This window comes from Danio aesculapii, chromosome 5, assembly GCF_903798145.1.
Source record: "Danio aesculapii chromosome 5, fDanAes4.1, whole genome shotgun sequence".
Taxonomy (NCBI): domain Eukaryota; kingdom Metazoa; phylum Chordata; class Actinopteri; order Cypriniformes; family Danionidae; genus Danio; species Danio aesculapii.
Window position 1 is genome coordinate 31,929,090 of NC_079439.1, and position 23,737 is coordinate 31,952,826.

General features: G+C 35.9%; 1 protein-coding gene across 1 annotated transcript in view; it reads left to right on the forward strand.

Moving 5' to 3' along the window:
• Positions 1 to 23,737, forward strand: part of abcg4a (ATP-binding cassette, sub-family G (WHITE), member 4a) — a 43,606-nt gene that overhangs the window by 710 nt on the left and 19,159 nt on the right. The window contains exon 2 of the mRNA XM_056457932.1: positions 4,840 to 5,068. Coding sequence (XP_056313907.1) covers positions 4,849 to 5,068 — 220 coding nt within the window. The 5' untranslated portion in view covers positions 4,840 to 4,848. The remainder of the gene's footprint in view (positions 1 to 4,839; positions 5,069 to 23,737) is intronic.

Below are 23,737 nucleotides of genomic sequence, written 5' to 3' on the forward strand. Positions count from 1 at the left end.
TGAGAATTGTTTTCTCAAAATAGCTGATTGTGTATTCTGTCCTATATCTGTGCTGGGAAGTGGGTGAAGGGAGACTGTGACCTTTCTCTAACTGATGATAAAAGAGCCAGACAGTGTTTTTATTACTGGTTCACAATCCTCAACATTACGCTAATGTTTTCTTTATTAAGCACATCTGATTGATATTATCAGCCCATTAATGGACCCAATATATTAATTGGGTGTGTCAGATAAGGAAGACATCCAAAATGTGGCATTCTGAAGTACTTTAGGACCAAGAGTGAAGTCCACTGCTTAAAAAATGGCCATTGTTTGACTAATTGAGTCAGGCTGTGCATGGTTAATCAAGCCTCATAACCATTAGTGCATCTCATTATTTGTATCTGGTCAGATTTGTTTTCTAATTTAAAAAAAGGATGCGCCTAAACACCTTTTTGGCTGGGATATTTATATATGTTTGCATTTCTTTCAGTTATTCAAAGGGAACACTATATGTGTGAAAGTAATCGGCATAATGGATTGGTGGATTTAGCATTTTTTTCTTCCTAGCAGGAGTTTTGGCTCATGTTTTATAATGTAATGTTTCCAACCAATGCAAGATAAATTATGATATGTGGAGTTCTAGAAAAATCCTGTGGTATGATGTTCAGTAGTGGAAAGAGTACTGAAAAATCATTCTTAAGTTAAAGTACCATTATATGCCCAAAAATGTTGTGCAAATAGAGTAAAAGTATCTTTTGTTAATATTACTCGAAGTATGAGTTAAAAGTAGACCTTTTAAAAGTACTCGTGAGTAGTGAGTAGTGAGTATTACGCTGTAGAAAGCTGATGCATTTACATGTAATTTGTGGATGTGTGTAAACGTAACATTCTGTAGTGCATTTAGTTATTGGTCAGCAGGCACACAATGTCTCAAGACGTTAATATTAGGTTTGATTTAGGTTTTTGATGTCAGGTGACCAAAATTCAATGTCAGAGTCTAAGGACAATGTTATTTTGATGTCCAATAACGACGTCAAATGACATTAATATTTGGTTGATTTTAGGTTGTGTTAGAAAGTGGCCAAAATCCAACGTTGAGCCAACATTATAAACTAATGTCATATTGACGTCAAATACTGACATTTATTCGTCAGGTATGGCAACCAATATCCAACATCTGATAGACGTGACCAAAATTCAACGTCAAGCCAACATTATAAACCAACGTCATATTGACTTCAAATGCTAAAATTTATTCATCAGGTATGGCAACCAATGTCCAACATCTGATAGATGTCATAGTGGTAACGTCCACACAATGTCAATCTGTTACATAATTAGACATTGATATTTGGTTGATTTTAGGTTTGACATTAATGTTGGCCTGACGTTGGGTTCTGATGTCAACCCTATTTTCATTTCCAAACAAAATGCAACGTCTCCACAACATTAGGGTACAACGTCAATCTGATGTTATGTTGACGTCTTGTGCCTGCTGGGTGATTAAGGTCATTTCGGTCATCATACAGTAAACATCCGTCATCTTGTCATCAGTGACATGCATCTTAACAGTCTCAGGGTCGTTGCGTGTCAAAAATTTTGCACATCTGCTTGGACTCTTTTAATGCTTCCAAACTGGTTGCCGCATTTATAAATCGCATAAAATGTCTTGAGGTAGTTCATTATGATGCAATTTATCTTCTATGTCCGATTTGATTGGACAGGAATCACAGGACTGATTTTTCTAATCCTCATAGACAAGAAAATATAAAGTAGTGACTGCAGGTTGAAGGAAAGTGGTGAAGTAAAAGTACCCATACTGCACTAGAAACGTACTCAAGAGAAAGTAAATATACACATTTTTAAAACTACATAGTAAATAACAATTTCTGAAAAAAAAACTACTCGATTAAAGTAGCTTGAGTATTTGCTACTTCACACCACTGATGATGTTAGATTCTGCATGCTCTGGTCTTGAGCTTTGAGTCAGAATGGACAATAAACTAAGCACTTCTTAATGGAATATGCTATATTGACATAAAAGCACTTTAACGGTATAATTTGCTAGCTGGCAACAGCGTAAACATTGGTTCTGTATAGGGTTCTCTCAAGCACAGCACCCGGAACTAGTTTAGTCGCTTCTGCAGCCTAAGTGCATTCTCATTGACGTGAAACACAATAACTCTTATGGATTCCACGTTTGCATTTCTGTCAGTACTGTTTGTACCTCTGTGGTTCCCTGCATTGTTCTTCAGTGTCACTGAATCTGGGTAGGGGTTTTAAATTAAATGCTGAAATTACTACATTTAAATGTTGGACATTCCTTCCTGAAATGCATTTGTGTGCTGCTTTGTGTAATGCAGCTCTTGTATGCTGTGGGCTATAATCAAGTTATTGTGTGTGTTTTAGTCTTTCTGTATTGTTTATCAGTTTCACTGGCTCTAATGAGGTTTAAGTTGGGTTTTGCCTGCATTTTATGATATATCTTATATTAGGGCGTCACGGTGGTGCAGTGGGTAGCACAATCGCCTCACAGCAAGAAGATTGCTGATTCGAGCCCCGGCTGGGTCAGTTGGCATTTCTGTGTGGAGTTTGCATGTTCTCCTCGTGTTTGTGTGGGTTCCCTCTTGGTGCTCAGGTTACCCCCACAGTCCAAAGACATGCGCTATAGGGGAATTGAATAAGCTAAGTATTGGGCGTAGTGTATGTGTGTGAATGCAAGTGTGTATGGGTGTCTTCCAGTGCTGGGTTGTGGCTGGAAGAGCATCCGCTGCGTAAAACATATGCTGGATAAGTTGGCGGTTCATTCCGCTGTGGCGACCCCTGATTAATGAAGGGACTAAGCCGAAAAGAAAATGAATGAATGATGAATATATTATATTAGGTTACAAAATATACAGTATGTGACAATATGCTATGTGTGAGTCTGTTTGTGCATGTGTAGCATTTTCATATTGTGTGTGTGTGATCCAGAAAGTTACTGTGAATCAGCATTATACAGTTGTCAGGCTGTAATCTGATCTTTACTCCTCACAACAGTTATGGAATTACAACCTCAGCCTTCCCACATGCAGCAGGATGATGTGAGCTTCCAACTAAATCTGCCAGAGCTTTTATTAAGAAAAGAGGGAAAATTCTTTGTATATTAAATAATCTAAATGGGTTAGTGGGTTAGTTCACCAATAATTTCCTCACTAAATTGACCAATTTAAAATTTATCTTCAGTACAAATTAAGATAATCTTATCTATATTTATATAATCCGCCCCTAATACACCCAATACTTGAAAGCTTCAATATACCGTCATAATTTAAAAAAGAATACATACTTATGAATCAAGCCATTTAACTGAAGAATTTAAAAAAGATTTTATTCACATTCACCATGTTTACAGCATTCAAACAGCGTTTACAAAATCTTGCGTGATTGCTTGATGCATGAGAACAAATCAGGTTCGTTCTTGTGTCACATGACACATTTGAACTTCATCAAGACCAATGAGTAGACCTATACGGAATCTGAGCTTGCAGAAATCCACAGATTTTTAGCCCATCATTGAGTCTACTTATTTACTTGAGTAAATGTATATTAATTTCAGTAATATTACTGACTAATATGAAAATGTCCATATGATTTATTTACAATACAGTTGGTAAAGTAATACAAACTTTTAGTAGATCTATTAGATCTTTTAGTAGATCTATTACACAAGAGACTTGCTTTGTTTACAAAATAAGTAGATCCAATTGGATTTGCATTGCAAACATTAAATGAAAGTAAAAAAATATATATTATTTTTTATTTCCTATATTAAGTTTTTTGTTTTGATACTCCCAAGATCATTCCACATATATCCACAGATTTTTTTTTTTTTTACACATTTTTCAGCAGAAGGGGCAAAAATGTCTGCAGATTCTGTCTGGCCCTGGCAATGAGGTTTATTTATAAACACAAATAAGGTTGTGCTTCTGTTTATGTTCTGTTTATGATCAATGTGACTAAAAGCCTTAAAATGGATTAAGTTACTTTGTTTATATTAATACATTTTTATATTAATGTCTTCATGTATGTTTTGCAGCATTTTGGTGAAAATAAATAAATTGCTCAAGTTTCACTAAAAATGTCTTTATTAAATTTATAAGAATGAATGAAAATCATATAGATTCATGCTGAGAAGGGAATAAGAAAATAACAAAAGAATTTTAATTTTGAGATGGATTAATCCTTAAATACAGATGCAGGAAAGCTTTGTATCACTGTTTAAAAGTACACAAATATGAAATATAGAAAGATACTTGACCCAACGGTCAGCTGTTTTCTTGTTCGTTGAGCACAGCCCCAACATAAAAGAAAGAAAAAAAAAATTCCATCAAAGTCTTAAATGCAGGCATCAGATTCCATAGGCTTCAAGGGTAATTACTCTTCTAAGTGAAACTGTCTCCAAGTGCATAACCCTCATGTCTGAGCAGATGTTTTCTCTGTCACTGATTCTGTGCTCAGAATAACATCTTTCTAGATTCTCTTGGGCTAATATAGTTAGCATCCTAATGCCATTCAGCTAAACTGAATACACTTCATTAAAACAGAATATAATGCAGTTAGGATGAGCGAACATTCATTTATAATGATTCATTTATGCTTCCCTTCAAAACACTGAATGACTGGTTCTGTTCCTCTTTTTAGCTGATCCCAAATATACATCAGTCTTGAAATAACCACTCGCTCATAGAATCTTACGTGCATGTGTATGTGTGAGGTGACTGCATTGATGTAGGTTTGATTGCAGATTATAGTTTTGTGATGAATTTGTGTGGTGCTGTGTCTGTATACATTTAACCGTCATTTAACCTTTCACAGGCTCTTGGTATGGCTGAGAAGTCCTTAGAGCCGGGGTCTGTCTCCATTCCTATGGAGGAGACGAAGCGTGCTGCAGGAGATGCTGCCATGTTGACCCACCTGAAGAAGGTGGAGAACCACATCACTGAGGCACAGAGGTTTTCACACCTGCCCCGTCGTTCAACAGTGGATCTGGAGTTTACAGAGCTCTCCTACACCATCCGTGAAGGCCCCTGTTGGAGGAGACGAGGTACTGCATAAATTCTCATGATGAAACCTGTGCTGATTACTGTAATGCTGGGTACTCACTACATGATTATAGATTTGGTTTAGTGATTTCATTCATAATCCATGGTTTGATTCACTACAGTGAAGTATGAATACTTTGTTTTGGCATGCTTTCTCTCAACATGTCCCATAATGATCACAAATTCAAAATTAAATGAGGTTTATTGGTATGGCTTGCACAGTATTGCCAAAGCAGTCATACAACAAATAGAAAAAGAATATATTGGTAAAATAATTAATATCATATTAATATTCATCAATGAAAATGATTAGTATAAAAAAAATGTTGTTTAAGAAACGTTTGCAAGTGTTCTAACGCAAATAAAATGTGACAGAAAGCACTCTGTTCAGGGATGCTGAGTTTTTACACATGAGAAAAGTATTTTAGGCTGTTTAATGTTGCTGTGACACATTGTCACTGTGTTTTTTGTCAGTTGTGGGTGCTAGAAACTATTTGAGTACTTCAATGTTGGCAGCAAATTGACAAGTAGACATGGTGAATCAGTAGTTTTGAATGAATCAATTGAGAAAGTGACTCAATGACCAAATCGTTTTGAATGCATCATTTGAAAGAATGACTCCAATGGCTTACTGGATTACTGGAGCAAATAATATAATATTTAAGGCCATGAATCGATGATTCATGCTATTTATTCCAATTCTAATGACATTAGAAATGTTCTGTAAAAGTTTGATGACTACATTTAGGTTTAAAAACTTTATTAATCCCGCCAGGGGCAATTAAATTCAGGCAGTAGCATCATGACACAACAAACACATCACTTACATCACTCACAGACACAAATCATTTACAACCAATATAAAAAACACAATCCATCACAGTTTATAATAAATTCATAGAAATAATAATAATATGGGGGTTTATACAATAAACAGTCTAATGCATTTTTAAAACATCGGTTTACACTTTTGTTTAGCATTAGCCACTTAAGTGGATTAAGGAAAAAGCATCTTAAAACCAGCTGTGAATAGTGCCATGATCTGAGACATATATGTAGCATGCAAATATCTAGACCCAGAGTCTTGAGATGTGAAATGTGTTTTGACTGGAAATCCTAGATTGCAAGCTTCTAATAGGTCAGATTAGAACATTCAGATTTTTGAAGAGCTCCAGTCTCTCAACTGATCTCCAGTCATGTGTGGCCTTTATCATTTATCACTTCTCGCTTATGCATTTCTTCCTTGTGAAATGTTGTGCAATGTGTGACCTCCAGTAACTGATCACTCTAGTCATGATACCCAACACATTTGGGTTGTGTGAAATGAGCAGTGATACTTCAACTATAACAGAACTTTATAAAGGAACTTTTATGCATTACTGAAAATTAGCTAGTTTAGATTTTTGCCATGTGTTTTTGCCAGGTTGCACGTTTTACCATTGAGATTTATATTGAGTTAGAAATCAAGTCACTGACTTTTATTTTCCTTTTACTGCCCATATGCCCATGAGTACAAAAGTGATCCACCGGTTTAATTTATTTATTACTCACAACCCATGACAAACAATCTAGATATGACAATCTACAAACAAATACATGGATATAATAATTCTATTATAAAAGGAACTGCTGTTGTGCAATAAATCACACAACACTGTAAGCACAACATATCACTTTTATTGTGTCAGATGTCATTATAAAAGTTTGATTGGCTGATCAGCTATAAGACTGCCAATGACCATGGTAATGTCAGCACATCCAGGTACTGAAAGCAGCATTACTTTTAAGCATGGATGTTTTTTGCTCTTTTAATATACTGTAAATGGTATCTTGTGTCTCAATTATCCACTGCAGAGAAAATATATTTTATTGCAATATTGTTGCATATTTCATCTCTTTGCTAGACTCATTGTTTTGTGTATTAAAATAGAATAAACTACTCATATAATTTACAAGTTAGGTTATGCTCTCAAGAATTCACACAACAGTGTATCTGTAGACTTCGATTAAAAAACTATATTTTATATTGTTAAAATATCGTTTATATATATATATATATAAATATACTTATATAATCCAATATATAGTTTGGTGTATATACAGCAATTGTTTTCTGAAATGTAAATATATGGCTCAGTGCAATAGAAAAAAAATAAATTTTTAGACCACTTTATAAGCCAAACCTTACTAGTTTGGTTGGATTCACTTTTGCCTTCAGAACTGCCTTAATCCTTCATGTCATAGATTCAAAAAGGTACTGGAAATATTCCTCAGAGATTTGGGTCCATATTGACATGATAGCATCACACAGTTGCTGCAGATTTGTCAGCTGCACATCCATGATGTGAATCTCCCGTTACACCACATCCCAAAGGTGCTCCATTGGATTGAGACCTGGTGACTGTGGAGGCCATTTGAGTACAGTGAACTCATTGTCATGGTCAAGAAACCAGTCTGAGATGATTCATGCTTTATGACATGGTGCGTTATACTGCTGGAAGTAGCCATCAGAAGATGGGTACACTGTGGTCATAAAGGGATGGACATGGTCAGCAACAATACTCGGGTGGACTGTGGCATGGACACGATGCTCAATTGGTACTAATGGGCCGAAAGTGTGGCAAGAAGATATCCCCCACACCATTACACCACCACCAGCCCGAACTGTTGATACAAGGCAGGATGGGTCCATGTTTTCATGTTGTTGATGCCAAATTCTGACCCTACCATCCGGATGTTGCTGCAAAAATTGAGACTCCTCAGACCAGGCTATGTTTTTCCAATCTTCTGTTGTTCAATTCGAGTAAGCCTGTGCCTGTGCCTCAGTGTCCTGTTTTTAGCTTACAGGAGTGAGCACCCGGTGTGGTCTTCTGCTGCTCTACCCCATCTTCCTTAAGGTTTGACGTGTTGTGCGTTCAGCGATGCTCTTCTGCATACCTCAGTTGTAATGAGTGGCTATTTGAGTTACTGTTGCCTTTCTATCAGCTCAAACCAGTCTGGCCATTCTCCTCTGACCTCTGGCATCAGCAAGGCATTTTCACCCACAGAACTGCCACTCACTGGATATTTTCCATTATATAGAAAATTTCAGACAGACCATTCTCTGTAAACCCTAGAAATGGTTGTGCATGAAAATCCCAGTAGATCAGCAGTTTCTGAAATACTCAGACCAGCCTGTCTGGCACCAACAACCATGCCACATTCAAAGTCACTTAAATCACCTTTCTTCCCTATTCTGATGATAGTCTTGACCATGTCTAAACGCACTAAGTTGCTGCCAAGTGATTGGCTGATTAGAAATTTCTAATAACGAGCAGTTAGACAGGTGTACCTAATAAAGTGGCCCCTAAGTGTATGTTATAGTTGTTTATGTAGTATAGTATATTATGTTATATATATACATTATATATAGATTGCTGTGATGTTTTTTTTTTTTTTAAATATTATTATACAGGCACATATAATATCTTAACTCATGACCCAACAGCACACATGTGCACACAGCCACACATATATGCAAGTGTAATAGTATTAGCCCCTCACACACGCACACACCCCATGTCCAGGCCTGCAGATTGCTGTTCTCAGCAGATTTTAGATATAGTAAATAATTCACTTCTCCAGACGGCACACTGCTCTGCTGTCTGATGCCCAGCCCAGCTAAACTCACTCAGGATGAGCTCAGCCCACACACAAGCACAATCACACCGTATCGATGAGAATGAGGGCAATCTCAATTTACACCGCATGGGTTTTTTCCCCTTCCTCCTGCTTGCCATGATTCATTGTACATGGTGTCTTTTGCTCTGCAGCATGGTTTTAGGAACATTAGACTGCATAGGTTTTGTTGAGAGATTAGATGAGATAAACTGCAGTATTTTAGTCAGTGATGTCATGCGAATGTATGGTTGACACACCTAGAAAAGCTACATAGAGAAGTATGGAGATAAGGAATTAAGAGTCATTTGTGATTTAAGGATGAGTGTTTTGTGCTTCAGATTATTAGTTTGGCTTTGGGTGAATGTGCATATCTGGGCTGAAAAGGGCTTGTGGAACACTCTTTTTGGAGATAGGCTAATGTTACAACTCTACTAGAGTTAAACAGATGAGTTTTTACATCTTTAATCCATTCAGAAAATTTCTGGGTTCAATTCAGTTCAATTTAATTCACCTCTATTTGTATAGCGCTTTTACAATGTAGATTGTCTCAAATCAGCTTCACATAGAAGGTCATAGCAAATTGGAACAGTGTAGTTCAGCTGGTAGTGTTTAAGTTTAGGGTCTGGTGAGAGATTTTTTTAGCTTAGTTTAGCATAGATTATTGAATGGGATTTGACCATTAGCATTTCACTCAATTTTAGCCAAAGAATTTTGATCATTTTCCTCACTGAAGCTTGACTCTTCTGTAGTTGCAGCGTGTAGTTAGATCAAAACAAAAAATAAAGTTTTTTTTTCTAAGTCTAAGGAACTATACTCTTATTCTGGCGTAATAATCAAGGAACATTGCTGCCATTCCATTGATATTATGCAACGGCTGTTTTTTTTCCATCAGTATAACCAATGTGACCATCTGCTTGCACAGAACAGAGAATGTGTGTCAGTCACATTGAAAGTTAGCTAGCTGGAGATTGTTTTAGGCGCTTCTGCGCAGTCCTTTGATTATTACGAGTGTATAGTTCCTAGCCACATCCACCCAGAAAACAGCAATTTGTAATTTTCCGTCTGTCTTTGTACACAATGTACCTATGGAAGTGTCAAGCTTGAAATAGAAAATTTATCAAAACTCTTTGGTCATTTTTTAGCAAGAAGCTAATGCTAAGCTTAAATTTCTCCTGCCAGACCCAAAGATCGGCTAGATTGATTAAAAAAATGATCAATCTCAACTGTTTAATTCTAGGGAGTTGTCTAGGGGAGTGTTCCTTTAGTTTAAATCCTGCAATAACCTCACATTATTGAAATTTACCACGGGTTAGTGCTGTATTGGTCAAATGTGAGATTGGTCAAAACTAAGATATGGTGTCTGGTACCAATTAAATTGTGTTTATATAAACACATAAAATATTAAATGTCTAGTGTAAATATAAAAATATTTAGTAAAAATAAATTAAATGTGAGCGAAACAAAGTGTTGTCACCATTCAGTATAACAGATGTAATCATGTAAAGACAATATGAAATAACATGTTTATTGTAACAAACAAAAAGAACATTTTATATATATATATTTTCCTAAGTTTGTGGAGCTTTATGACATACTAGAACAATCTTTGCCTTGCACTCTCTCTTTCTTTCTCTCTCTGATGCACTTTAGCCAGTAAGCAGCCTGGAGAAGCTGGTGCAGTGCTGTGTTAAAGCTGGTGAATGATGGCTATTGCACACACAGCAGCTCCTATAGGTTCATGTCCTCCAGCATGCTGAGCTCCACCCACACATACCCGCATACACACACACACACACACACACACACACACACACACACACGCACACACACACGCACACACACACACACACACACACACACAGATGAGATGAAATCTCTTGAACACATGTGCCCTTCCATAAACGGAGGAAGGTGAATCATACAGTGGTGATCTCTATAATATTGATGGCAGGCCACTCCTGAGACTGTATGTTCCTCATGCGTTTAAATGGTGGACCTTATTGTGCTTTTTCAGAGTTAGAACCCCCTACATTAGTGCTATTCTCCCATTTATTTCCTCATTTCTCATTATACAATCCCTCTGCTGTTCCATCTGTTGAGGGAAAAAGCTCTTCTATGCCCTGTTTATGTATCAGCAGTTTTAGATGAGTCATTTTTTTGTGCTGAAGCAAACTTGATAAAGTTGCTAAACCATTGTAAATTTTAAATAATCTTTTTGTTTACTGTTGCCTACAGACTAGTTTTTTACACTAAAAATTCTGGGATGTTTTAAACCTAAATGTGGGTTAAACATAGTGGAACTCTACTATCCAAATCTACCATGCAATTGCCACTAACATATATTTGATAAAGCGGTGGTCCACAAAGATATCATATTTTAACTTTAGTTGATGTGTAATGTAGCTGTGTGAACATAAACAACATTTCTGAATGTAATACGCTCAAAGTTCAATGCAAAGGGCGACATTGGCTTCTACAAAGTTAGCTTAGTCAAGCTTACAGCGAACAAAGATTGGGGACTACAAAAAAAATCATCCGGGCTAGTGAGATCACAAACGCTTCAGGTTATGCACATTACCCACGCGCATACACTCTGTGCAGCGAAGGGGCGTGGCCAGAGGCGCTGTAATTCTGAAATGTAACAGATAAATACTGTCCAAATGCTGCTATTTCCACAGAGCTTCTTCTGTTTCTGTATTTGGGCTTTCAAAGGACATGACACAAAGAGAGAAGTGCTTACAGTTTAATTTTAATTATGTTCCAGAGAATTTAAAAAAAATATAGCTCTAGCATTTGACAAAGGACAGCTTCCAGAATCTCTCCCAGTTCAGTGCTGGACTCGCCTAAAAACTCCTCAAAGGAGGAGCAGCTCCAACCATAATAGAAGCTGTGGATTGTGAGCCACAACCTGTAAGTATTTTTATTTGTTAATATTGATCTATTACATGCACAGTTTCTAGCGTTAACGGTATGTCGTAGCGAGGACGTAAACAAGAATGTAAACAACAGGAAATGCTGTTTGGCACCAGTAACAATTTAGCCACAAATTCATATTTATGCGTCAAACCGCAATAAACACCTACAATCTTCACCAGTGCTTCAGTGTCTCTCTATTCAGCCACTTTACCTGCGTTCTACATCTCAAATAACAAACTCACAAAAGTCATGTGAATGCTTCATATTACTTACACATGCTTATTCTGAATAAATGTGAAAGACACTTGTCAGATTTTAAAGAGCAGGCGTGAGGGTCAGCTGTGTCCTCTGTGTCATTTTCTGTCTGATTCAGGCACCAACTGATAATGTTAACAGTTACTCTGACTGACAGTGTTTATACAGCACAAAAATGCATGCTTGTAGGGGCATGACGCTTTTCAGGGTGATGTGGAGCTGATGTGTGAATCACAGCGCATTATGTTAGCTGACCAATCAGAGTCTCTTGAAGGCGGGCCTTTCAGAGAAACTAGGAAATATGACAGTGGTTTTCATGTTAGCTGAGTAGCTGTATATAATCAAAGTAAGATATATGAAAAATAAAGTGTTTTTCTTCAAATGAAGCATGAGCAAACATTACTTTACATCTTATAAATACAACAAAGCCTTAGAAATCGCAGTTAAAGTCACTCTGGAACACCCCTTTAATATTTTAGAAAGTATCTTATTGTCACCAAAGTTGTATTTTTTATGTAAAAAAACTAATATTATGAAAGGAAATTATAATTTTGAATAGTTAATAAGAAAATAAATTTCTAGTCCTAGTTTAATCCAGTCTTCTGTGTCACATGATCCTTTACAAATAATTCTGATGTGCTGACTTGGTTTTATTATTATTACTATTATTATTATTATTATTACTATTATGCATTCATTTATTTTCATTCATTCATTCATTCATTCATTCATTCAGTCCCTTTACCGCCAACTTATCCAGCATATGTTTTACGCAGCAGATGCCCTTTTGTAGAGTTAGCCATTTTTTTCAGAGATTTTTTTAATAAATAATTTTAAATAATAATTTGAAACCATCATTTTTGTATCAGTGTGAAAGTTCTTGCTGTCACTTTTGAGCAATTAATACACCTTAATAAAAGTATTATATATTTTTTTTAAAAGGGAGTGTATGTCAGGTTTTTGATATTGTTTGGACTAGCATCTTATAGCAAGTAATATTAAAACTATATACGATTCATCTAACATCTTTAGCTGGTTGTTCCATCAGCCAGACAAACATAAACTATCCTGAAGTGGCATGAAAAACTGAAATTCATTCCGGAGACTAAAATTTTATAGACACTCTTAAAGCAAATGTACTTGCTTGCGTGCTCGATCTATACTGATCCGGGCTAACCTTGCTGTTTCCTTACCCATTACATTACTGTGCAGTCCATGTATGATTTCATAGTCAAGGGCATATTCCTCCTCCATAAACACTGCCCGATGCCTTGCATGATAATGCATGTGAATATGACAGCGAAGATGGATTAATAGTTATGTGCGAGCTGATGGTTTCATTTCTGATGGATGAATACAAGCTTGTGTGGCTTTTCCTGCCATTTAACCCTCCTCCTTAGATGTCATACGGCCTCTTCTCTCTGTTTTCCCTCTTCTAGCCTCTCATCATTATCGATCGCTCTGTTGTTTTTGCTTTTCTGTATTACCTCTAGCCTCTCTCTCCACTTTGTCTCTCCCTCCGGACTCCTGTTCACCTGTCATATTTTATCTTCTCTGTCTTCCTGTAATTTCTTATCCCTTGTTCTGCTTCTCCTCTCTCACTTCTCTTGGAGCATGTTGAGTCGTGAACACACTGAAATTTGGATGCTTGCCTTGATTGGAGCCAGTGAGAGCAAGTGTACATGGCTGCCACAGATGTTATACAACAGTGCGTATGCAAACAAACCCAGTGGTAAAGCTGAAGTTCAGAGCTCGTTACAATTTGCTCTGTGACTATACTTTGCCTTCAACGTGATTTCCATGGGGACTCTCTTTGTACTTAAATAGCAGCTCATTAACCCAAAGACTTCTTATATTGCACCAGATACAGTATTTCATTCAGTCTGAACTCGACATATGCTTTTTCCAGCTTCTGTCAGTTTACTAGCTTGTTCTAATATATTAATGTGCTCTTGCTTCAGTCTTGAGTCAGAGATTTTTCTGATTTTACCTTTAGTGTGTTTGTCCCTCCATATACTTTCAGAAATAAAAGGTATAAAAGCTGGCAATAGGGCAGTTTTTCTTTTACATGTTTGTTCCTGAAGGGTCTATGGGTTGTTTTCGACTGACGTCATTGATGGCATGCGAAATTCAGATGGAGGGCAGGAAGTGATTATTCTGCATAGGAATCGCTATCAGAACATTGAAATGTTTCTGTTTTGTGTTGGTTATAATTGTTTAAATAGTCCAAAATAATAAATGCCGAACAGCTTTCATACACTGTAAAACCCAACAGTCAACTTTATCAAATGAAATGAGTGTAGTTAACTCAAAATTTACTGAAAGTTAATTCTACTCATTTGAACAGAGTTTTGAACTCAGTGTTGAAGGAAATGAGTTAATTAAATACCTCATTGCTTCAACTTAAATGGAGTAAGTTCACAGTACTCGTATAGATTAGTTTTTTAACTCAAATGGTTTGTTGCAATTGGTTTCCTCAAACGGTTTGAGTTGCCTTAACTTATTGGGTTTTACAGTACTCAGTTGTTTTGAGTTCTCCATTTATTGGGTTTTACTTTGCTCAAATTACTTTATTTACTCAAATGGATTAAGTTCACAGTACTCATTAGGATTAGTTTTTTTTACTGAAATGGTTTGTTGCAATCGGTTTCCTCAAACGGTTTGAGTTACCTTAACCTATTGGGTTTTACAGTGTAGGCAACAGTTTTTGTTTTAAAAAAAAGAGGGGGGGGGGGGGGATTGGAACGTTTAAGAAATTTGCTGAAAAACGAAAGAAAAGGCGGCATGTAATAAAAAATAATTGTAATGAAATCTCAGTCTTGTTTTACAATAATCCAGGTCTTTACTGGCATTTCGGAATAAACAACCATAAGTTAACCATCAACAAACATTCATTGCTGATGCACATCTAGATGTTAAGTTCATCTACTAAACAAAAAAATAAATGCTACTCTTGCGACAAAACTAGATGGTTTTTATTGTGTAGCACTTTTGCCCCCTTACAAAAATAATCCAAATGGGGTAAATTCTATAATAAACATGTTTTTGAACCACATTGTAAAGTGTGTAAAGTGTACAACTGTTAATAAATGCTACAGTATACTGTAGCATGGTAAACTGATAAACTGTAATAAATACTGTAATGTTAGTGTAAACTGTGCTGCATTGTGATTGTGTTATAGCGTAAAAAACTGAAGCATATTGAATAATTTGTTTTTAACTACAGTTGTTGTACCACAGCTATAATTACTTAATTTAGTTTAATTAAGTTTAATTCAATTATTTATAAATCCAGTTCCTGGAGGGCCGCAGCTCTGCACAGTTTAGTTCCAATTCTAATTAAACACACTTACCTTCAAACAAGCCTGAAGGACTCAATTAGTTTGATCAGGTGTGTTTAAATAGGGTTAAAGCTAGGCTGTGTAGAGCTGCGACCCTCCAGGAACTGGATTTGACACCTGTCATCTATAGTATGTTTCCAAACACTATAGTATTTACTATAGTATTTTTCGTCCCTCTTCATGATATAAGGATCGTACCCAACGTACATGGTTATTTTTTATTTAAATCTACATTGAAATAGGGTATAAATTAAAAAATAAAGTCAAATAATTAAAAAAAATTGTTTTTTACTTCTGCGCGTCACCAGAGCCACGTGATTGCAAACAACCTTGGTAACCAGTGTAGTACTGTGTGAGAGGAACTTAAGAGTTGAACTCAGAAATCAATGAAAGCAATGTTTTCCTTTCTCCATGTTTTTGGTGCAGAATTTCACGATTGTTTTAGAATTAGAAGAGACATTGAATCGTGTTGTCTGAATGATTGTCATAAACTCACTCATGATGTGGGCTTGGAAATACAATCTTCTGACCATCCGATTCTGCAATTAAAATTTATGTGTGAAATAATTGGTCTGTGCCAGAAATTGAATATTAGTTTTTAGATTGTCTTTAATCCACAGTATGGGCCCTGTTGCTTGATGACATGTGCACGAGTGCACACTCAAGCATGAAGTGACAGGAATGAGGTAGTACATGTTGCTGAAATGGTGTGAATGTCCAAGATGTGGCAACTGCTATGAATTAAGCTTGCAGGATTGACTCTCTTCTGATAAATGAACTCATGTCTGAGTGTGCATCTGCGCAAGAGTCATCAAGCTTGCGGAAGCTCACGCTCACTACACTCGTGCACACACTCAGAACTGTTTGGACTGGCTTTGGATTAAGGCTAATAATATTGTAAATAATTTTAAAGAGGTTTAACATAGACTGATCCTTTCACTTCATAAGACCTCTGTGTATCATCACAAATTGGGATTGATTTCGACTTGTTTATATGTGTTTATTTTTCTTGTTGTTTATGTCAAAAACACGGGACCATTGGCTTGCATTATTATAATCCCCAAGGACCATGGATTCAGCTAAAAATGTTCTTTAAAGGGCACCTATTTAATGTCTTTTACAAGATGTAAGATAACTTTGGTGTAAGACACTTTGGTGTCTCCAGAAAGTGTCTATAAAGTCAGCTCAAAATACCCATCAGATTATTTATTATAGTTTCCAGAATCTGCCCATTTTGGTGTCTGAGTTCAGTGTAGCTGTTTTTTTAGCCTGTGGCTTTAAATTCAAATGAGCACCTTCTCCCCGCCCACCACTCCAACGTGCGGGTCTGCTTCTATTGTGTTAAGATAAACAGCCGTCAGTGATAGAGGCAGTCATGGATGAAGCTGAAATAAGACCACTAGTCAAAAATACCAAGTAAGTTTATTTGATGTATTTGTGGTAGTTTATTCAAGCCTTTCTGAAAATGATGAGTCACACACAAACGCCATTTTCAGTACAAACACACACACGCGCGCACACACACACATATGTGCGTTTACTCATACCATGCGGCCGTGGTGATTATAGCGGTTAACAATTACATAGCGATTTTACTCTCTTTATTACAAACATGCTCTGTTTTAAACTTATAAAATTAATTATTGAGGTGCAGATGATCGCAGAGAGTTTTAACATATATTTTAGTCTCAGTTTCTTTGCAAAAAAAAAATTTATATCAAGGGTTTATATCATTCCAATATGACAGTGGACAGACCATACATACACACAGTTCTGTCCAAACTGATTTTCATCATAGGTGCCCTTAAATGTTCTGCTGAAGAAAACAAAGTCACCTACATCTTTAGTGACCTGAGGGTGACTTTATTAACTATAAATATTAGTTTTGCGTGATCTATCCATTTACAGGCATATATTAGAACATAAAGTGTACAAATCAGCACCTAAAAAGTACAAAGGTGTAACTTTTGAAAACACAAATACACAAGATTTTACATCTTTATTTCTGACACTGTATGCAGTTGTGAGCTTGTCTCATTCAAGTGCTTTGCTGTTGATGCAGGAATCCTAGAAAGCCTATTACTTGTGGAAATCTGGTTAAAGCTCAAATGTATTAAAGATTTTTTATTTTGAATAAATTGTAGCATCTCATTTGTTGCCAACTATAAACATTCACTGCCCTACCTGGATAGTCTGGCTGTCAATTGTAATAAAATACAAGCCAATTTCACTGTTCATAAAAATTTACATTTCAAATGCTCCTTCGAATATAATGAATGAATATGCACTAATTTAGCAAGAAGTCAAAATTAGGTAACAAAAATGACTGATTTGGAAGAAAACAGTCACATAAAAATACAGGCAGTCACAGCACATTCTGTTCTTTGCAGTGTTTAAGGTTTACAGCCTGCCCAACTCTGAAACTCTGGTATCAATTCATGCTAATGAATTTTCCTAGTAGCAAAAGCAACGTGAGAGGCCCTTCCTGTCCAATTTCTAACTGGGAAACTCTTATTTACGAAAATTCCAATAGCATGTAAATGCAGCAAAGCCCAAGTAAAAATGAATTTCATTAGAGCTGCAGCAAATAGTTTCCTGAAACGATTTGTTTGAAGTCTTATATTTATGGACTTGGCTCTGTCACCATGCTACATATTTGCATAATGCCCGCCTACTGCCTGCTTCACCACAGAAATACATACAATACTGTTTACAGCTATTCGCAAACCCTTGGGAGCTGAAACTCAATTGGTAAGTGGTGTTACATACAGCAGCTGACACCTGCTCTAAGGGTAAGACCAATCACAACAGACTGAACCAGCTGACCAATCAGACGAGTCATTCAGAAGGTGTTTTAATGATAGAAACTAAAACAGAAGGCAAAAACATGTGGCGCAGCAGTGACTGGTATAAGACAAAGAGTTAAAGAGATTCATTGAACAGGATTCATTTATTCATGACAGTAAAAGTGATAATAGGAGGATTTAAAAGGATCAAATGAATATAATTTGAATGAGGGTATTTTTTTGGTCGTGATCTTGGTGTAACAGTACTCATAAAGGTAACTTATGTCAAATCAATAAAAATAAATTAAGATTCAGTTTTCAAAACTTATTTTTTATTTTGTTTTTTTATGTAAATTGTGAAGATGGTGTAGAACCTGTTTGTTAGTTCAAACCATGATTTGAACTAATTAAATCAAGGAACAAAACGGTACACGGCTGACCAGAAACAAACAAATAAAACATGGCCACATTTTTAGTTCATGTGTGACGCTCCATTTTAATCTAAAGCTAAATTAAATAATATTGTTTTTAAACTAATACAATTTGAAAAAATTACTGTTTACAGGTGCAGTATGTCAGTTTGACACCCAGTGCTTGAACTAGGTATTGCACACCTGGTTCAAAACACACCACAGATTGCCAGATTGACGACACCAACATCAGTGTGACTTACTGTCGAGCCTAAAGGCTGATTTAAGTCGTGTTATAAATAAAAGCAACGGCATGCGATAGAAGGAATTTTTTCCATATTAAACAGAGTTTTTCTTTTAACCAACACCTCGAAATTTATGGATTCAGAAACAGCTTCTATTTGTCACAGCTGAACAACAGGACAAACTATGATCACCTCATGTGCTTTATCCAGTGTTAAATGCTAATAATGTGAGTCTGAATGCCATTTTACATGACATTTATTGTCATACTACTGAAAGCAGCAGCCGATAGTTTCTTTCAGAACTTTAGAGCTGTAAAATAATGCAAACCAACACATATCAGTGATTCAGCCTATACATTTAATAATGTTAAAGAGGTTTAATATGTATTAATTAGATTGTAAACGTTACCATTTCATTGCAATGCAGTAAGTGCCCTATTCTGTGCTTCTGAAAGGCTGTATTTAAATATCTGTTTTGTTTCGTTTGGTGCAAACAGCCAAATTGCTTTTCACTACAATCTCATCACATACTGTGCTGTTAGGTTACAATGTAACCTGCTCACCTAATGTTTACATTCGTAATGTTTATATTAATAATAATAATAATAATTCTTTACATTTCTATAGCGTTTTTCTAGATACTCAAAGCACTTTTACACATTGGGGGAATCTCCTCATCCACCACCAGTGTGCAGCAACCACCTGGATGACGCGACGGCAGCCATATTGCGCCAGACTGCACATCACACACCAGCTAATTGGTGGAGAGGAGACAGAGTAATGAAGCCAATTATTATGTGGGGATGGTTATGAGGCCATGATCGACAGAGGCCAGTGGGCAAATTTGGCCAGGATGCTGGGGTTAACCCCCTGCTTTTTTTCGAAGTACATCTTGGGATTTTTTGCGACCACAGAGAGTCAGGACCCCGATTTAACGTCTCATCCAAAAAGACGGCATTCACTGAGCAGTAAAGAGTCCCCTTCTCTATACTGGGGTGTTAGGACCCAAACAGAACGCCCCCTGCTGGCCCCACTAACACCACTTCCGGCAGCAACCTAGCTTTCCCATGTGGTCTCCCATCCAGGTACTGCCTGGGCACAGCCCTGCTGAGCTTCAGTGGCCGACCAAAGAGTTGCAAAGAGCTAGCAGCCAGATAAATTATTCGCTCAATAATAATCACTTCATGTGAAACTCTGAATCTGTGTCTCATTTTGGAGTTTGCTACTGTCCACCGGAAGTTGCATTTCAGTCATGGACGCATATTTTGAGAGCCTTCCTGAATCCTGACTGAATGAATAAAAATACGCTGTTTTCCACAAAGGCAACCCGGGATGCTGAAATTTAATTGGCTAAACTGGCATTGGGTGGGTTACACTGTAAAAAAAATCTGTTATTTTCCCCTTTTTCCAGCAACTGTGGTGCAGTAAAAAAAAAAAAAAAAAAAAAAGTAAAATAACGGCCGTGAACAAAAATTTACTGCCAAATTGAATTACAGTACATTTCTGTAATTTGCATGATTTTATATAAATTTACTGCTAAATTGAATTACAGTACATTTCTGTAATTTAACGTCTGCTATTCTACATTAAAATTCTGTTATTTAACGGCCGTTGTTTTACAATGTTTTTATAATGTAAAATAACTGATTTTTTTACAGTATACCAAAACAAAGCCATTCCAGCACGTAATGCACATTTTCAAAGTAAAATATCTGACTTTAGCATTGTTTTTCAGATAAACAAGTATGTTCATTTAGCATGTTTCTTATATCTGCAAACATGTTATGGTATATTTATGATTTTGAAGCATCAAAAACTTACATACAGCACCTTTAAACCATTTAAAAGACAAAAAAAATTGTGTGCATAGATAATGATTTTTTTGGGGGGGATTTGTAAAAATATAGAATTTTCATTCTACAAAACAGGTATTATTTATGTTTAACCAATTTTTACAATAAATCCCTTAAACCCTTTCAACTCGCGAGTCTTTACATCTATAGCACAAGTGCATATTGCTAACAGATTTACAGTTGCCTTCTTCCTTATCAGCATACAACCACAAACTGCACGGCTGCATCTATCGATTAAATGTGTTTAAGCCTTCCAAGAGCGCTCTCAGGCTGATCCCAGTTCAGCTTATTATACAGCACGCAGCACCATGTAAGAGATCTCACACGGTGCTGTTTGTTTTATCTCGTGTCGTAGATGGAGAAGAGGCTGAATGCAGAAGATTGATGCTCAGGTTACACATCGTCAGCAAGTAGCAAAATCTAAAGATGAATTATTTGCTCCTGCAGGATGTGGGGCATATCATGTGTGGATGAGTTATCAGCATTTAATCCTCACAGATCGTTGGTATTCAAAGAAGCGTGCGGGAAATTATAGGGTGATGTGAGGGTGGTGCCCCTGTCGCTGTCGTTCGCTTTCTCTTTCTGCATTTTTGTCATTTATCTGGCATCAATTTTCCGTGATGCAAATGTACAGAAGGATGGAGAAATGCAGAGAGAGAGAGAGAGAGAGAGAGAGAGAGAGAAAGAGAGAGAAAGAGAGAGTCAGAGCACTTAACTAATGACTCCAGACTGTGACTGAAATACAGAGTGACACATAGATCAATGAGGAAGACAACATGTATATAATTTGGCACGTAAACTAGGAATCTTCAGCAATGTCTCAAAGAGGTCTGCGCTCTAATATTTAATGTAACTGATAATTAATTAACAATAAACAACAGAACTTGAACAAAGGTTGATAAATAGTGTAACATTGCTCATCGTTAGTTTACGTTCTCTAATATCCAATTGACCTTACTGGAAAGTGTTACTGTTTTTCCTAAACATTTGCAAAGATGTCTCTCATGCTAATTAATACTCTCATGCTAATAAATAAATAAATATTTATTTGACTGAAAATATAATAAAAGCTAACATATTAAATTTAAAATAACAGTTTAAAATATTATAATATATTATATTAATGTGCGAGGAAGGCAGAATTTTCTGTAACACTTTACAAAAATAGTACATGAATAATGATGTCTTATTATATAAACTAAACATTACTTTATTATGAATTAATGATGAGTTAATGTATGCGCTAATCATGAACTAACTTTAACTACAACATGAGTCACGTGAGTTCATGTGTGATTAATGGCTACCTTAATTACTTGTTAGTACATGTTGTTATTTAATGTATTAGTTTAAGTTTAAACTAAATGTAACCAACATGAACTCATGAGCTGTTCATGTACAATTATGTAGTACAATAGTGCTGTTAGGAGGGGAACAGCACTATTAACTCATGCTTAAATACTTATGAACTCTTGTTTAAACTGATGTTGATGCTGACAGAACACTTTTCTATTGTTATTCAGTGTAAACGGACTAGACAGATGTGCATAAGGACTTCACGAGTAGTTAAGAATGGGTTAACGATGATGTGACCCTCCAAGTATAGTCATGATATAATTTTACATTAGCATGCCATGAATTCATGATAGTAAATTAAGCATAAACTAATGTGGCGATTAATACATTAATTAACAAACAATCATGTATCAACAAGTTATTAAGGTAGCCGTTATTTACACATGAACTCATGTGAATCATGTTGTAAAAAAGGTTAGTTCATGATTAGCACATGCAGTAACTCATCATTAGTTCATAATAAAATAATGTTTAGTATACATATTAGTACATCATTGTTCATGTACTGTTGTTGTGAGGTGTTACTGAATTTTCTATCTGGCAAAACTTTGTTTCTTATTATCAGTTTTAAAAATATAGTAATATTTAGATATTTGCAATTTTTGAGGAATCATTTTTCGTAATATTTTGGTAAATAGAACACATTTTATTTATTTTTCGTTACTCTGTGAAAGTCACACATTTATTCAGTTTCATGCATCCTTACAGAAATAAATTATTAATTCTGACAAAGAAATCATTTTTAATCAGATTTTCATTTCATTGTGTAAATATGCATGTTTCTTTGCACCAGGCTTAAAATTCAGCACTTGGATGCAAGCTTCTCTGCTCTGTCTCTCCATACAGTCCTTTTTTTAAATGCTTGAAGGCCTCTGTCATAAACAAGAAGCTTACAATGTGCTGCACAAGTTTCTGTCTCCCTCTTGAGGCTGAGATAAGAGTATAACTTTTTAGGGAAGAAAAAATGGTGTAATCTCAGTCCATCTAGCTATACAGTCAGTTCAGCTGTTTATTATCTTCATTCTTTTATCTATATGAACCTTTTAGTGTGAAATTGAAAATATATATTCCACCCATATTGTTTTTACAGTCTGTGATGTTGGTAATAATGTACGTTATCGCATTACTCTTTCTTACATCGTGTAATATGGTTAAATTGAAATGAATGAGGAACAATGATTGTTCACATATCAGATGGATTAAACAATCACATCTTTTGTTTGTAGTTACATTGACAATTTTAAATGATGTTGTTTCAGGGTAAATGTTTCTCTCGACTGCATTATCAATGTGCTTTGAATAAAAAGTACTACACTGGAGTTAACAGATAGTGATTTTATATACCACAATAATATACTCAAAACAAATGTCTTATTAGCATTTGCTTCAGTGGTCTTTTTTTGCTTTAGGAGCTTATAATAAGTTTTGAATACTGTAGCTCATCCATCAACATATTTCTACATGTAGGATTTAGTCTCATGTAGCCAGACCTCAGACAGCTGAAGGTCTGAGAACTGAATGGTTAAGGACCACCCATGATGCTATTTGACTGACAGGTGAACCAACCAATCACCTTTTGCTTTGTGCTGCGTCATGTTTAGGGATGTGGAAATTCCCAAAAAATAGTGTAATTAATTCACAAAGATCTTTAAAAGTTTACAACAATAACACATCGATATCCTTAATAATCTGTTAGCAAAACCTAAAGGAAATCAGTAGGACATGTATGTAGACATAGACTGAGGTAAACATTGCAGCTTTGTTATCCACTCAGACTTGTTTCCAGGTGGACAGGTTAAGATTGATGCACACTCGGTTTCTGGAAATTATATAATAAAAAGTATATTTA